General features: G+C 29.0%; 1 protein-coding gene across 1 annotated transcript in view; it reads right to left on the bottom strand.

The window, feature by feature from the left end:
• The window catches only part of LOC136983079 (cytochrome P450 3A9-like), a 52,075-nt gene extending 38,747 nt beyond the window's left edge, over window positions 1–13,328 (bottom strand). Inside the window, exons 1-14 of the mRNA XM_067279712.1 lie at window positions 13,230–13,328; window positions 10,525–10,621; window positions 9,866–9,918; window positions 9,683–9,779; window positions 9,479–9,595; window positions 9,317–9,405; window positions 8,902–9,044; window positions 7,105–7,217; window positions 6,965–7,004; window positions 5,116–5,276; window positions 4,909–4,997; window positions 3,244–3,387; window positions 3,015–3,177; window positions 2,901–2,936 (exon numbers count right to left, since the gene is read on the bottom strand). Of these exons, the coding sequence (XP_067135813.1) occupies window positions 2,901–2,936; window positions 3,015–3,177; window positions 3,244–3,387; window positions 4,909–4,997; window positions 5,116–5,276; window positions 6,965–7,004; window positions 7,105–7,217; window positions 8,902–9,044; window positions 9,317–9,405; window positions 9,479–9,595; window positions 9,683–9,779; window positions 9,866–9,918; window positions 10,525–10,621; window positions 13,230–13,297 (1,410 nt within the window). The 5' untranslated portion in view covers window positions 13,298–13,328. The remainder of the gene's footprint in view (window positions 1–2,900; window positions 2,937–3,014; window positions 3,178–3,243; window positions 3,388–4,908; window positions 4,998–5,115; window positions 5,277–6,964; window positions 7,005–7,104; window positions 7,218–8,901; window positions 9,045–9,316; window positions 9,406–9,478; window positions 9,596–9,682; window positions 9,780–9,865; window positions 9,919–10,524; window positions 10,622–13,229) is intronic.
• Between the last annotated feature and the right edge of the window lie 3,026 nt (window positions 13,329–16,354).

Raw genomic sequence — 16,354 nt, forward strand, 5'->3', positions numbered from 1 at the left:
TATGGTTTGTTCTCATCTTTTCGCTATTTGAATTTAGTTTCAATGTTCTTCGTTATGAATATCGGCTTAATTATAGTTGCATAATGGCACGAGTATAAAAAGTTAGTCTGTTAAAATTAATTGTTTTATGTTGTATTAAGTACGTGCTCTCATTATTTCTTGATGCAGAATCTAAAATTACAAATACAGAATAGAAGAACAGGATAACCATTCGCTACCATTCGTCCGTATATACGGGATTGAAACTTTCATAAAATCAAAAATTCAATATTAAAAATCAACAGTAATTATTTTTTTTTGTTAGGCTAATTGTCATTGTTGATACATTATTTTAAGGCTGCACGCGATTTTCAACAGTTGCCGTTAAAAATTTAATGAATTTTATGAGAAAATTGTTCTTCAAAAATTCTCCACACGGAAGCAGATAGAGCCATTTTTTGCGTTAGAATTTCATCTAGTTCTTCTTTTAATGATTTCCTATTGATAAATTATTGATTTGATATATAAATTATTCACATATATTTTATACAAACGTAGAAACCCGGAATTTTTGGAAAGATTGCAAATTGTAATTCGATATCATCATCTCCTGGTGCAATCACTGAATCAAATGAAATATTTTTGTTTATAAACTCATATTAGAAAGAGTCGATAAAGAAACAATTTGGAATTATATACTTACCCTATCTGCGCCTATTCCTATATTCAATTGGTTCCTTCAAACAACAGTCATTATATAAATAGCTAGAGAAGGAATCTTTTCCCCCCCAAAAAAGTATTGAAACCTATCTGTTAATTGTAAACAAATTGTAAACAACGACGAATATTCTGATTAGGACGGTATAGTGAGGCTTTTATTGTGGAAATCGAAATTTTCTATTAAAATAAAACAACGTAATACAAAATTACTTATATAATGATATATATATATAGGCCTATATATTCATAGTATGTCGTTTCTCATTACTTATTTTATCGTACGACCTTCCTACATTGAATCAGTCAGTCCATTGCCTTTCAATGCTAGAGAGAAATGGAAATCAAATGTGTTAACCCGTGTTTTAATAAACGCGGAAACTTATGAAATATTTTTTTTAGCTAGATGAAATATGTCGATATTTTAAATTGAACGAATGTAGCATATATCAAAATTGTTACTAACTTCTTGCCATATTAATTAATTAGAACTCTATATAAAAATCAATAAAAAATACTTAAAACTGAAAAAAAACGAAAGAAATGTGTTAATTTTGAAGAAAAAGCTTCAAAGTACAATTTCCTTTTTCTCGCCTTAGCGCGAAATCTGACACCGATGAGTCATTGTTTACACAGCTGGATGACCTTGAGAACAGCTGCTGTCCTCTTTCGCGGGACATTCTCATGAAACTCTCAGGAGGAGAAGGGTAAAAAGTAGGGTGAATACTAGATGGCGGTATATTTCTAAATATATTTTTAAAATTACGATTTTAATTGAAATTTCCGACCCCCCGACTTAATTAAACGTATATATAATAAAATCTATTAATTAAAAAAATTAGAAAAACTATTGGATGTTGTTTTTGACATCAGAAAATAGCTTTAAATAACTTTACCGAAGTAAAATCGGCGCACTAGAACTTTACAAGGATGAATGAAGTTTTATAAAAAAATCCCATAAAAAAACAATTGAGCGTTAATCGTGTGTCATTAAAGGTTAATTAAAATCGCAATAAAATTTTTTCGCGCGGGTACAAATTTTTCAAAAAATTTGGAGACAGAAAACATTCCAAAGATGCAAAAAAAAAAATTTCCGGGCAAAAAGTACCGTTTTGTTTGTAACGCTATGAAACTTGACCGAGTTAACTCGGGTCCGGACGGCAAGTGGCTAAGATATTGTAAATTGCTTTTATCTACATTTTTTAAAACGCAGTATGTAAATGAACATGATTTTGCGCTGCAAATAAGTCGAAAGTGTTTGAATTCTGTTGATAAGTCACGAAAAATGATTTAAATTGCATAATAGTTAATAATTATAATAAAAAATATGAATTCATCAATTAATAAAAGTAATACCTTTTTGCCATACACCGAAGAAAGAAAACTAATTGTTGTAGTTATAATAAGTTGTAATAAAACTTGATTGTTTTTGTTTACTTTGCTTTTTATTATATTACAATCATCATATTCTTCTTTTTTTCTTATATTAATATGTAATAACTGGCTAAAAATAAATTATTTAAAGTAAAATGCTAATTGACTAAAAAATTTGTTGTCGTTAACCATGATGAAAACAAACTGCTAAAATAATGCTGAACAATATTTAAGAATTGATTAGGAAGAATTTTTATTTTCCGAATAATGAAAAACTTTCGTTAAATTTAGAATGTTTAGAATCAGAAGCACATTAAATGAAACACATTCATACCTCTAAATAAATGAAAAAAAAAAAAATGGCCATTGTTCGGAAGTGCCGAAATTGAAAGTTTGATTGTACCTGTACATATTTATATCATATGTGAGAAGTTCATATTAACTCAGAGTAGGAAGATATGGGTGCCATTGCAAAATAAATCATAATTTCATCCAATAATTTACAGCAATACGAATGAAGTAGCGATATAAGAATCTATAAAAATGGGCTGGAAATACTAGGAAGTATTCAAATCTTGAATATTAGGCCGATAATAAATAAATTCAAATACTACGAATACCTCCAATATCGTGCCATACGTACAACTTATAATTGTGGATCCAGAATCACCGAAAGAGGAGGAAAACTAAAACATTAAAAAATATATTTGAATAATTAATAAGTACCTTTTATTATTTTATTAAAGAACTAATAATATACTGTGCGTACAAAATTAATTAATTTATTCTTGTTTTCTTAATTCCAAATTTAAATAAACATGTTCAGGTACATGTACACCTTTAGTTCTTCTGTACACTGGTTCTCTCTAATAAAAAAAAAAAAAAGCAAATTATAATTTTATAAATCATTAATTTTAATTACATAAAATATGCGCAACACTTGCCTTTGTATTAGCTCCCGGTTTAAATCGAATTTTCCGCATCAAATAGATAATTGCCATTTTAACTTCCATTAAAGCGAATCTCATCCCTAAACAACCTCTCGGACCAACACCAAACGGTAAATTTGCATATTGGTGTATTTTTTCCTTATTTTCTGGTAGAAATCTGTAAAATATGTTTATTTTTCGCAATATTCTCATGTGAGACTTTATTTTATTATTATTAACTCACCTGTCTGGATCGAATTTTTCTGGATTAGGAAAATAATTTGGATCATGGCAAAGAACGTAAGTAGGTATAGCGATTATAGTCGATTTAGGAATTACAATATTGGTGTCTTTTATCTTATAATCCTCCACACTCCTTCTCTCTAATCTATTTATAAAACAAAAGATATTTAAATAAATTTAGCTGATTGTAACCTCTGATTATGCATGCTATCTCTAGCAGATACTTTTTCTACGGGAAAAACTTTTTCCAAAAATGATCGAAAATGAACGTAGATAGGACCAAATAACTTTTAGCGTTAGAATCCTAATTAATTCTTCTACTAACGCACGGTTCAGAATTTTGAAAATCGTAGAAAATTTGTAAAAACTTAACGAATTCAATTTTCTGCGGTCTGCTCCCTTTCGAACTTTTGTTTTCAAGCGTTTCAAAAGATTCTGGAAGTCCTTAGTTATTAACTGATAGATTATGTTCTTAATACTTTAACAAGTTCTGTAATAAAATTGGCTTTCACCTACTCTCATACACTTTTTTTTTTTTTTTTTACCCAGTACCAAACTAATTAACTTAGGAAAACATAAAAAATACAGAATTCTACAAATGGTTTACCATTTTTAGAATTCTGTCGAATGGCAGTTTAAAATAAAATTGAAGATATTGTCTGTTAAAAAAGGAATCGCCATCTATTCAGTTTCAATAAAATAAACCGTTCAATTGATCTCAGTGGAGTTATATTAGATACATTGTTTTCACAATGAGTGTACTGTACCATAACCCATGTTGATCAAAAGCAGCAATTGTATCTCGAGCGTAATGGGACTTTGCCATATCTGGACAAAACACGTAATTTCCAGTTAGTACTTCATCAAGAATGGGAACAGTCTCTTCTTAAAGCATTTCGTACTATAAACATATTTCCGTGTCAATGAAAAGTGTAGACGATGCGACGTCAGATCGTCCGCGAGGGCTTATAAGTACCATACCAAATCCTTCGTCGGGAACTTTGCGTGACACTTCTGGCGTAAATAAATTCCTACTGTAAAAAGAGTAGGACGTTAGTCCTATCTTTTTTACAGTAGAAACTTATTTTTCTCACATGCAGTGTCATCCGGTGTAAAATTCGTCGTCCATAACATATGGGTTGTTTTCGGGCCGCTGGTCTTTGTGCAATCGTCAGAATAATTTCGTTTGATTATCTAACTGCTTCACAGTGTATTTTGGTGTAGAATTTCTCATCCCAATAACAATATTCCTTTCTTTTAATATCCCATGCAAAGATGTGTGAAATATTTTGAACTTTTGACCCAGTACTCCATTTTACTGACAGCAACATCAGCTAGCTGCTTATGATTTGCTTTCGTTACTTTAATCCTTTTCTTCCACTTTCTTCAGTGTTTGTTCCCCATTCTCTTAATCATATATCACCCTTTTTTGAATGTATTAAAATGTATTATAAGAACTAAAGTCTTGAATATATAACAAAGACTGTACAATATTCGAATAAAATTAAATAAAAAGGTAAAATTATTAAGTAATGAAATATAAATAAAAAAATTTAAATAATTTTTTTGAACATTAAAATACCAAAAGCTAAACGTTTAATCTAAATAATGTTTTACATCTAATTTTCCACAACAGAATAAATAACGAGTTTATATTAAATTATACCTTGGATTAGGTGAATAGAATCTGAGAACTTCCTGCACAACAGTTTCAAGATACTTCATTCCAAATACTGTATCATAATCTAATTCTTCCTAAGAAATTAGACATTGAGAAATTAAACATTTAAAAAATCTTTCGAAATAAATCATTATATTTTGAATAAAAGTTATTATTCTAATTATTAACTTTGTTAATTAACTAGAGACTTACGTTGTCTTTTACAGTTTCCTTTATTTCTTGATACAGTTTTTCTTGAACGGCATGATTAATTGCTAGTTCGTGAGCGAGAAAAGAAAGTGTAGCCATCGTTGTGAAGTATCCAGCGATGAAAAACATGACGCATTGAGCCACAATATCATCCATTTCCAATACTAAATTTAAAATTTCGAATTGTATTTTGTAAAAGAATTTCTAGCACAATTATAATTAATATTATAAAACTAACAGTTACTGAAACTCTTAGTTTCTGTCGTTCTGTGAAATATGTATTGCATTTTAATTGCTACACGTATTATATATAGAAAAATTATACGTATTATAGATATTTATGTAACTAGCATTTAAAGACAAACAAAATTCTTATTTTTTTTACGTTTCAAACATAGGTTATTTTATAAAAAAAATAAATGATCTATCTTTTGCCCTTGTCCCTTAAATTCTAAATGTTTTAAGTTGATGTAACTATTTTTTTGCATTTTTAAAAGTTACAGTTGTTGCTTGCCACTTCAGACCTTTTAACTTTGTATAATATAAATTAATTCAACAGTTTGACATCTCGAATTCAGGGAAATAGATATCATATTAATCGACTAATGTCAATTAATATATCTATTTCCCTGTGACATCGATCTATGCAATAACGCAATACAAAAATTCGACATGTCTCAAGAGATCGGGTTTTATATAATTAAGTTTTTAAAGATACCTGAAAGATTCAAATAATTTATAATCTTATATTGTATCTGGCATAATTGTATTATTTTACTTAAATATAATACAAGTAAAACGGGAAGGCCATATTTGGGACAAGACTATGTCTCGGAGACTCACTACTAAGCGGGATCACTTCGACGCTCACGGCGGGTCTTGTTCTTATTCTCCAATCATCTTTGGTATCGCTGATTTTGAGCGCGATCATTCAAACTTCGCCGGCTACAGCCACGACCACGAGGTTTTTCGCGATGCATTTTCATTGAAATTAACCTATGGAATGTTGAAATTTCTCTCCGCTGCATAACGCTCCAGATTGAATTTTTGTCAATGCGAAAATTTCCCGTTTTTGAAAAAAAATAATGGTGGCTATTGTATCGTTTGCAATTATTTTTTATTTTGCACAAACGAAATATATATATATATATATATTAATAAATGTAAAAAGAAAAAATAATTCTATTTCGGAAGTTAGTTTTAATATAAAATTATAACGATGCGCTATGTAGTTTCAAAAAGTTTCGATGGTGAAATGAGATATCTCCGGTCAATATGTCGAGGTTAGCACGTGGCGACCAGAAATATGTGGGGAATAACACGAGACAGGTAAATGGGTTTTTTTCAAAGATTCGTTTGTCAAAATTCGATTTCACAATATTCGTATTTCCAACTTACCAATGAGCAACGCATGTGCAAATCTCGCACTACTGCCCGTTTGTAGAGAGTGTCGCCATTTTGTATTTTATTGTGTTTCGGTTCTCGGTTCCCTGACTACCTACGAGTCTGGTTTTTTTATGTGCGCATGATTTGGGCACCTAATACTCTGTGACAAAATTTCAACTGCTGGCATGTACTCTTTCATACCTCTAAGCTGTTAAGACAGCAGGCAGTACGATTATATAAACGAGACACAGTGTTGTCAAAAACAGTAATTAATATAATCAAGTATTAGTGAAGTTACAATTAAGTGAAGAATACTTTTGTTATACAAAAAAATATTAAATCATTCTTTAATATCTTAAATTATTTCAAAGAACGTCATTTTTATTGCTTCTTTTTGATCTATTTAGTGATAACAACATTGGGACTTACTTTTCTTCTGAGAACTATTCTCATTATCGTTTTCTGCATCTTAACATCAATTGTAGGAAGTCTTTACTTTTCGAATCCTAATTAAATAGCAGCCTATTATAAACATTTTTACCGTAAAGATAATTAAATTATAAAATTTTTAAGCCATTGAAAACATATAATAGACTTAATACTTACTTTAGATTGTTTTCTATTGTTGATCACCTGGATAATTGCGTTTTTGAAAAATAAAGACATGGAAGGGTCGAAAACAGAAAGACGAATAAGTCGTGCGAAACGAGGTAGCATAACTAGAATTCAATTGAAATGACTCTTAAACATATTGAACTAAAACTTATTTAATAAAAACGTATGATATTAATTCGTAAAATAAATATGCAGTATATATTTTTCTGAACATATAATATGAAGAAAAATTTAATTATATTTGTCTAGAGTAGAAACTGTGCAAAATAGATCCTATTTAATGAGTACAGTGAGTGATCGGTTAACGAACAAATCGGATAACGAACACTTTCGCGAAATATTTTTATGTTCGAACAACGAACACATGATCGGATAACGAACACCTCACAGAACAAATACAAGAAAAAGCGACGTAAAATAATGAATACCGATTGGTCTTCCCTTGTCTTCAGGCAACAATTCGAAACTTTTCGGAGCGCGGGAGACGTTGACATCGACGCTCAACCCGGTCGGATAGTATTCCTCCAAACTTTCACTCTTTCACTTATAATTCCAGCCTTTTATTTTTCTGGCAGAAACAATTTTTTATACTATTCTCAAGACTGTCGGGCGGACACTCGTTAAGTTTTGCGTCAGTTTTTATTTTCCAAAGGTGAGAGTATAATAGCAAAGGTAGAGAGTGGGTAGATGTCTGATGTCTGCTGTTGCCGGGCAGTATGGCTTGAACAGGTCTACTGTAGGCCACAGTTCAATCTTATCTAAGAAAAATACTGTATTATGAAGAAGACTCAAGCAGCTTAAGGAGTAACAAAAATCACATCTGAGAAATAAAGAACATTGAAGAGCTCATAATGAAACCTGAAACTGATCTGACAACAGTAGAAAGCCAAGAAACTCAGCGAAATACGTTTTCTTTTGAAAAAGAGGATTAATGTCAATATCTGCTATTAAGCATATTTTTGAAGATGTGGGAGGATGTCAAGATAACGGTCTTAGAATGGCATCCAAACCAGGTCGAGGTTAATAGGCTTAGGGATCTCTACAATTACAATGCTATTAATTACTTCTGAAAAATTCTGAAGAAGAGAGAAAAGCAATCGACATTAGACATTCTTTAACACCCACAAACAGAAAAAACATGACAAATAAATATGCAAGACTGTGTATATACGTATTTTTATTATTACATATAAATAAACATAGTAAGAATGTATATTTTTTTATTTTTTCGGGTCTTCAGAACGAATTAATCAAGTTCCCATAAAAACCTATGGTAAATCGATAATCGGTTAACAAACAATTCGAATAGCAAACAAAGTCTTGAAACAGATTATGTTTGTTAACCAATCACCTACTCACTATATTTTCTTGTAATCGGTCGTACGTCTTTTTATTATGATCTGAACAAAATGTCATAGTTCGGTGCCAAATTTTTGGTTGTCTATTTGCATAGAGTTATAATATTTTAAAAAATAAATCGAACATTTCAATTTACGACGTTGAACATTTATGGCTAAAAGAAATAACAAGATTACTTTGCGTCAGTTTTCACGAGCTGAGTTCTGAAAATTAGAGTCTACTGCATATTTTATACAGTACATGCTTATATAAGTATATCATACATTATGCATGATAATGTTTTGAATAACTAAAAGTAGAAATGCAATATAACACCTGTTATGCTAGTTATATAGCAAGACAACCATCGTTATGTTTTACAATTATATAGTTTTTACCATAATTCGCGACATAACTAATACATTTTATGTTATAACTATTAATACCAACTTGCTATTAAGAATCTCCACGCAGAAGAGTTTAAGATTTGGTCAGCAGCTTTAACAAAAGGATTATTGGGATCGTTACAAGAATCCAGGTTCATTCCAAAAGCGCATCTGGCCACGACGTCAATAGTGTAAGCACCAAAAAACCTGTAAATCAGCCATTTCACTTAATTAATTATATACATCATTTATTGGTATTTTGCATTCTAAATGTTTAATAAAAATAATTTAATCAATAATTTAAAAATCAAATTATATTCTTTAATAAATTTTATGTAAACTTTAATTAAACAATAGCATTGTAAAATTGTTTCGAATAATAGAATGTGAACATAAAATAATTTTGCAATTTTATGAATTATTTGGCATTGTTCTTCTTTGTGTTAAGTATTTTTGATAGTCGGCATTCCTGCACTTACTCGTTAACATCTACTTCTTTATTGGTTTTAGCTCCTTCCACAAGATTATTTTCGAGTGTTTTACAACAATCGTTAATTGATTTGGACATCTGAAAATAAATTGCTTATATTAATTATTCTTCGATGGCAAGATATAAATCATAGAAATTTAGAGGCACTTACCAATCTCATTTTCCCTGAAGTAAAGGTAGGAGTTATAAGATTTCTAACTTCTTTCCATCTTTCTGCACGCAGTACAAAAAGCATTTTATCTACAATTGGATCTCCAAACTGAATATCCTGAAACAGAGATTTCGTAATAACTTATTATATAATACTTCTTAAATTTGTAATCGAAAATATTAAATGAAAACTGTATGTTCTTACCCTAATTTCAGAAAATACATGGAAATCTTTGACTAGAATATTTTTCAATAGATCTGGATCTGCTATCATAAGTACCGGATTTGTACCCTCGTATATCCTATATTTATATAAATTATAATTTATATATTATGTAAATATTAAAAGTTTACCATTTTAATTATGTGAAATATACTGTATTTTTACCCAAAAATTTTGCCATATTTGTTATACCAAACTTGTTCTGCTTTTCCTTGATGCTAAAAATAAATACAGTTTATTAAATTTTTTCCCATCTGATGGAGATATTATTATTAACAAATTTAAAGACAAGTCTGCCCAAAAGGGGCCACCATTTATTTTGCGTTCCAGACTATACACATTCACAATCATGGCGACAGACCTTCCATTATAGGATACGTGCCGCCAGAAGTTAAAAAGTCCTTTAAAAAAACACAAACGTCCAACTAAAAAAGAACCGGTGACAAACAGACATTTTAGGTTTCATCCATCCTATGAGGAGTTTCAGCTTTATATCCACTGGAACAAGCGCTGGAAAATGCAGATTTTTAAGCTGCCCCTGATGATGGTACATTTAAAATTCTTTTTGTAATTTTTTTTTTATTTATTTAATTGTATGTGTATAGTCTGGAACGCAAAATAAATGGTGGCCCCTTTTGGGCAGACTTGTCTTTAAATTTGTTAATACAGTTTATTAAGTTTAAATTCACTTTTTTGCTTTTGTTATTTTTTTCTATGAATGTTTTAATATGAATAAAATATATCTGGAATATTCTGTTCATGAGGTATATTATTCATTATAATGTTTAATAAGGAATTATATTTCTAGAATGAATGCTGCTTACAGAATTCAAGTCAAATTTGAAAGAACCTGTGAGTGGTATAGGAGGTACTTCCGGAATTCCAAGACGTTTCCAATAACCAAAATTTCTTGTAAGATATCTAGAACATTTAAAATATCATCTTTACTGAAATTGAAAATATAATTATGCAAATTTATATCGTAAAATATTTATTTTATTTTAATTCAGTAGAGTCCCAAGTAACTGTGGATCTGCATTATATGAATTGAGAAAGAGTATTTTGTCAATAGAAGAGAAGAGAACATAGTACAGTATCAATACATTTCGTTTCACAAATATTAATTTAATCGATTGATGCGGGATTCTCGAATACAGTTCTAAATGTTTAAAAAAAATTTCTCTGCTAACTTCTCATAACAATAAGAATTTTTAAGAAATGAAATAAGAAATTTTAGGTTTACGTTTGTATCAATAAATACAGTTGCAAATAAAATTAAGTATTTTACTATATAATTTAAAAGTCATTAAGTTAAATAATTAGGTCTAACCTAAAAATAAATAATTTGGTAATCATTATTAAAGCAACCCTATTCAACGATGTCTGGAGAGATACGTAACAGCCCAAACTCAACCAGATTTTGAAAACCGACGATTATGGACATACTGATGCAATGAAGAAACGAATTCCGTGGAAAAATAATTAAGTTCCCAAACCCACCACTACGGGACTTGCGGCGCTGCCAACGACGAAGCTAATACGTTATATAAACATAATGAACACAGTCCTATAGGCAATTTTTGATATAGAATGGCATTTGAATCTATTCTTATTATTGGAGATAGCAACGGTGATCTCGATTGTGCTTGAATGTGCCTTTCTTATAAGGTGGATTAATGCCAATGCTGTGACTGCAAGTCGACAGTTATAAGACTAAGAAATTTCGCAACTTTTTTCGCTCGCAGAGTCAGAAATTTCGTAGTGATGGGCTTTCAACTAAATTATTTATTCTGTCGTTTCATCATTTACCATTCGTACTTTTCTTTTGTAATACACTAACTGTAAGTATTACAAAATAATTACCGGTTAGATATTCTGGAGGGCTTCTACCTGTTCGTTCACTTAATTTTTAGTTGCAAATAATCATTTAATTCTCCATTCAACTTTTTATTTGCCTTTGTTATCTTGTTAATTTTTATCATTTATTTTTTTATATGCATAGGTATTTATAACATAACAAATGTAGTTTTTATTGGAAAAACTTATATTCATTTACAGAATCATTTAATTATTTAAAAAGCATTGGATGAAGTGAATTGTTCTGGAATAGGCTTCAAATATCAAATCCTAATTATTGTAAATATATCAATAATACTTAAAACAATCTGCTTTTTAAAGCTGATTGTATTCACTTTGGGCGCACTTTGGACGCTATATGCTGGAGATTGCACGCAATCCTCAGCATATAGCGTGAAAAAACATAATGCTTTTTCTATAAGAAAATTTTTTTTTGTAAATTATTGGAAGCGGAAGCAGATAGAACCAAACATAATGCAAATGTGAATCAATCTATTCAAAATATATAATATAATTAAAAATATATTCTCAAAATATTTCTACTAATATACACATAATTAGATGAAATCATTGTGAATTTGAATCCTATAAAAAAATAAATATAACGAAGCACGATGAGAATTACAGATATAATTTATACCTTTCGTTTTCTCTATAGGAACCATTTTGGGATTAGAATTATTTATCATATAAATAAGGCTATTAAAACCGTTTATATTTTATAAGACTGCTCAAAAGTTGACATGTCTTATCAGAAAAGAATATATCACAAATAAAATCTATAATTGAATCTTCTGATAATATATAATATTATATATTATCTATAAGATATAATATTATATAGTAATAATATATATTTTAATATATATTAAGATATTGTTATTACTACGTATATTATAATAATAATATCTTATAGATAATATATAATATTTCGTCATTTAAATTGATATGGATAATAACTCAAAAACACAAATATTCTTACTTCATTTTTCTTCATGGCAATGACATGTTTTCTTTATACAAAATTATATATAAAATATTATAAATATATTAAATTTTATGAATAAAACAAAGGAAATCTGTTAAACAAACTAAAAAGTCATTATCGGAAATTTCAAAGTGACTGATTATTTTGATAAACTGAAGTAAATTATGAGATTATAATTATTTTTTTTTAAAGTTTTGAACATCTTTCCCCCCCAGAAATATACTGTATATCAATAAATGAAGAACTGTAAATACAAAATATAACATAGAATAAGTATTATATAAAATTAATATAATTTAATTGGAAAGTAATTTAATTTAAAAATTATTTACAGTAATAGTAATAATAACGATAAATTTGAAATTGGTGATAACTTGTATATTTTAATTAGACTTGATGTTAAGAAAAATGTAGGAAGATTGCAATATTTTTTTATTATTTTTTATACACCATGATATTGAATATTTTTAATTATATAAAAACAAATATTTTGTTGCATTTTGTGTGCAAATCCTGTATTAGCATCGTCTAATTGACTGTAATATATTTAAAACTGAGTTTCGTTTCGTTTAAAAATTACTAGCGCTTCTGATGGTTTTTAGTTTACAGTATATACAGTTATTAAAATAATTATTAAATTTAAAACTAAACGTAACTAAAATTTATTTTTAACAAAATACTTACAAATATAAGGCTAAAAAAATTCCTATGGGAATCAAAACAGAATACGGAATACCGTAAAAGTCTGTCATGTCTATGAATGATAAGAAACAAGCCGACCACTCTTTTATGTACTCAGCAGACTTAAGGTTGCACAATGTGACGACATAGTGGATGGAAGGAAGGATTGCACAACGTGGCGGCATAATAGATAATAGATGTAGGCAATCAATTGTTACATAACGTTTCATAATGAATACGTAATTCTGAAAATATATATATATATATAATACATTTTTTAATTCTGTTTATATAAATATAGTATGTATATGTATATTCTCTCTGGGTGTGTATTTGTGTAAATTCTAATTCGTTAAGTTATTACTATTTTTTACGATTTTAAAAATCCATAAAAAATTAACGAATTTGATTTACAAGATCTGAGCCATACGTTAATAAAATAATTAAATAGAATTTTAATGCAAAAAAATTGTTTCGTGCTATCTGCTTCCGTTTTCAAGAATTTGTGGAAAAGTTTTATGAAGAGTCTCTCATAGAAAAAGCATTACATTTTTAACTTCATCTGCTGGAGATGGTGTGCGTAGCCAAAAGATTACAATATATTATAACGATGCCTTCTAGATTAATAATTTTGGGAAATATACTTAATCATAAGCTAAAAGAATTATAATTTATATAATTATTCTGATAATTTAGATTAGAATATGAAGAATTTTACAGAAAATAAAAACAAAAAATGTAATAACAGGTCAGTATTATACGAAGTAACGTCTTGCAATTTTGAGTATCTCATTCAAGATAAAAAGCAAATCTTTTGAATAAATCTTCGCTTTCTAAAATATAAAATTGTTGTATGAAGAATCTTATTATTATTTCATATAAGCAAGCCATCTCCTAAAAAATATATAGTCTTAAAGACGAGCTATATGGACTGATTTTCATCGACAGTCGGGCGTGATCATTTCAGATAAAACGGACAAAATTTTATGTAGGGAAAAGTTTGACTTCTTACTTGAACCTAGTGAAGTCTGACGACCTCTCTGAAGTCTGAGGAGCTGAAGCATTACTTTTAAACAAGGCGGTAGACAAATCGTTGCATATAGACACTCTTCTGTCTGTTAACTTCCCATAGTAATGTGTCATCTTTTGGCAGTGTCAGATGAGTGTTGTTTTTCTTACCTGTTTTGAAGATGTCAGATTTAGGAAAGTGGGCTCGTAACATTTTTACTAAATTTATAGAATTTTACAGTAGTTTATTTTGTTTATGGAAAGTTAAATCAAAGACTTACATTGACAAGAAGATTGAAAATCAAGCATATGTCGCTTTGGTTAATAAATGTGGAGAGGTGGATCGTGACGATACTAAAGAGACAATGCGAAAGGTTGTTTTTGTTTTTAATTTTACCGCGAACATTCAAATAATTGTTAATAATAGTTCTTCATCTATGTATCTCCGGAAAAGACTGAGCGAAAAACGAAATGGTGTGATCACGTGTTTTGCGTCATTCTTAGTTGATCATGCAAGACGTAACGCTGCAACACACTAACAATAGAAAGTTACCTGTAGTCTGTCCTTTAAAAAGCTCATATTTTAGCGATAAATAGTACAAATTGTTATAATATAGTTCAATAGGAATTTGAAATGAGTTTATAAACTCTCCAGTTTAAACTATTGATAACGATCTTAATTGCATAATAATGATTTCAAAATGCTTATTAGTATGTTGCTAATTCTTAGAATTGCATAATAAAATATCTTTTTCACATAGCCCAGAGCTGGCTAATTTTACAGACTTATCACACCTTGTAGGTTGAGTGATGAAAAGGATACGTTAAGAAGCTAACCCTAGGCATCGTTAAGAAGAAGAATTACTCCCAGACTAGAAGCAAAAATCTTTTACAATATCTGTTTGAAAGATTATTTGTATAGCATTTTAAAATATTTTTAAAATCCATCTAGATACTTCCGAGATATCGCAAAATGTCTCAGTTACAAATTAACAAATAATAAACTACACAAAGAACTTTTTTACTCTGCAGCCATTTTTATTGCTAATTCAAACGTTTGCTGTCATTTTTAATGACCTTTTTCAATAAAAATAGCTGCAGAGTAAAAAGGTTCTTTGTTAGTTTATTATTTGTTATGCAAAGCAGTCTGTGAAGAGTTTAAAGAGTTACAAATTAAATGTAACGATTAAAACTTCCCTAATAAATATGATACAAGTTAAATTATTGAATGATATTGAACTTTCCTTGTGTTATATAACAGAGGAAAAGTATGGCGATTGGTCAAAAAATAAAAAATGACCCTCTCAGGATTGGTGAGTGAAGGTTACCCAAGTCCTTGAAACATCGAGGAATGCAAAAAAGTTGGGGTTTATTTCTGTTTTTATGAATGTCAGAGAAAGAAATGTGATACAGTGTGTGGGGGGGCACAATTTTGTTCATTCACTTTGAAGCCTTAATAACTCCTGTGCCTTATGTCAGAAATTTCTGAAATTTTGCAGAGAGGTTTGCGTATTAGAGGTATCGATTCTATTAAATTTTGATGGTTAAAGGTGGAGGGGTGTGAGAAATAGAATGTGGCATATCTCGAAAGGAATCGGACGTAATGATTTTACTCGTTTTAGCATCTCTATCTTCAAAATTAAGCTTTTTACCTTTTTATAATAATTAAGAGTATGAAAAGTTTTTAAATAAAATATCATAACAGAGAGCGCCACACGCAATTTTAACTCTATTGCGGAAAAGTTACGCAGCTCGTTGCTGGATTTTTTTTATAAATCTAATAAGCAAAAATTTTCAAAATTGAAGCGAATGAATTTTTACTTAAATTTATACATTCTTAGATATAACATTGTATACTGGTGCTTTACATGTACTAAATCCAAAATATTTTTATCATTATTTTCTTAACTACATTTTAGTATATTAAAAATCGTAAATGAATCAGGAATGGTTCGTTATTTACTGGTTGCTTACACTAATATAGAATATCCACTTTGTCATAATTTGTATAAATTAAATAATTTTATTTAAGCACATAATTATCTTTTATTTTAATTGTTGATAAATTTCATTTTAAAATAATTTTATAATATATTTAAGCAAATAAAATATACATAAAT

Source organism: Centruroides vittatus, unplaced genomic scaffold, assembly GCF_030686945.1.
Source record: "Centruroides vittatus isolate TY-2023 unplaced genomic scaffold, ASM3068694v2 contig_875, whole genome shotgun sequence".
In the NCBI taxonomy this organism is placed as follows: domain Eukaryota; kingdom Metazoa; phylum Arthropoda; class Arachnida; order Scorpiones; family Buthidae; genus Centruroides; species Centruroides vittatus.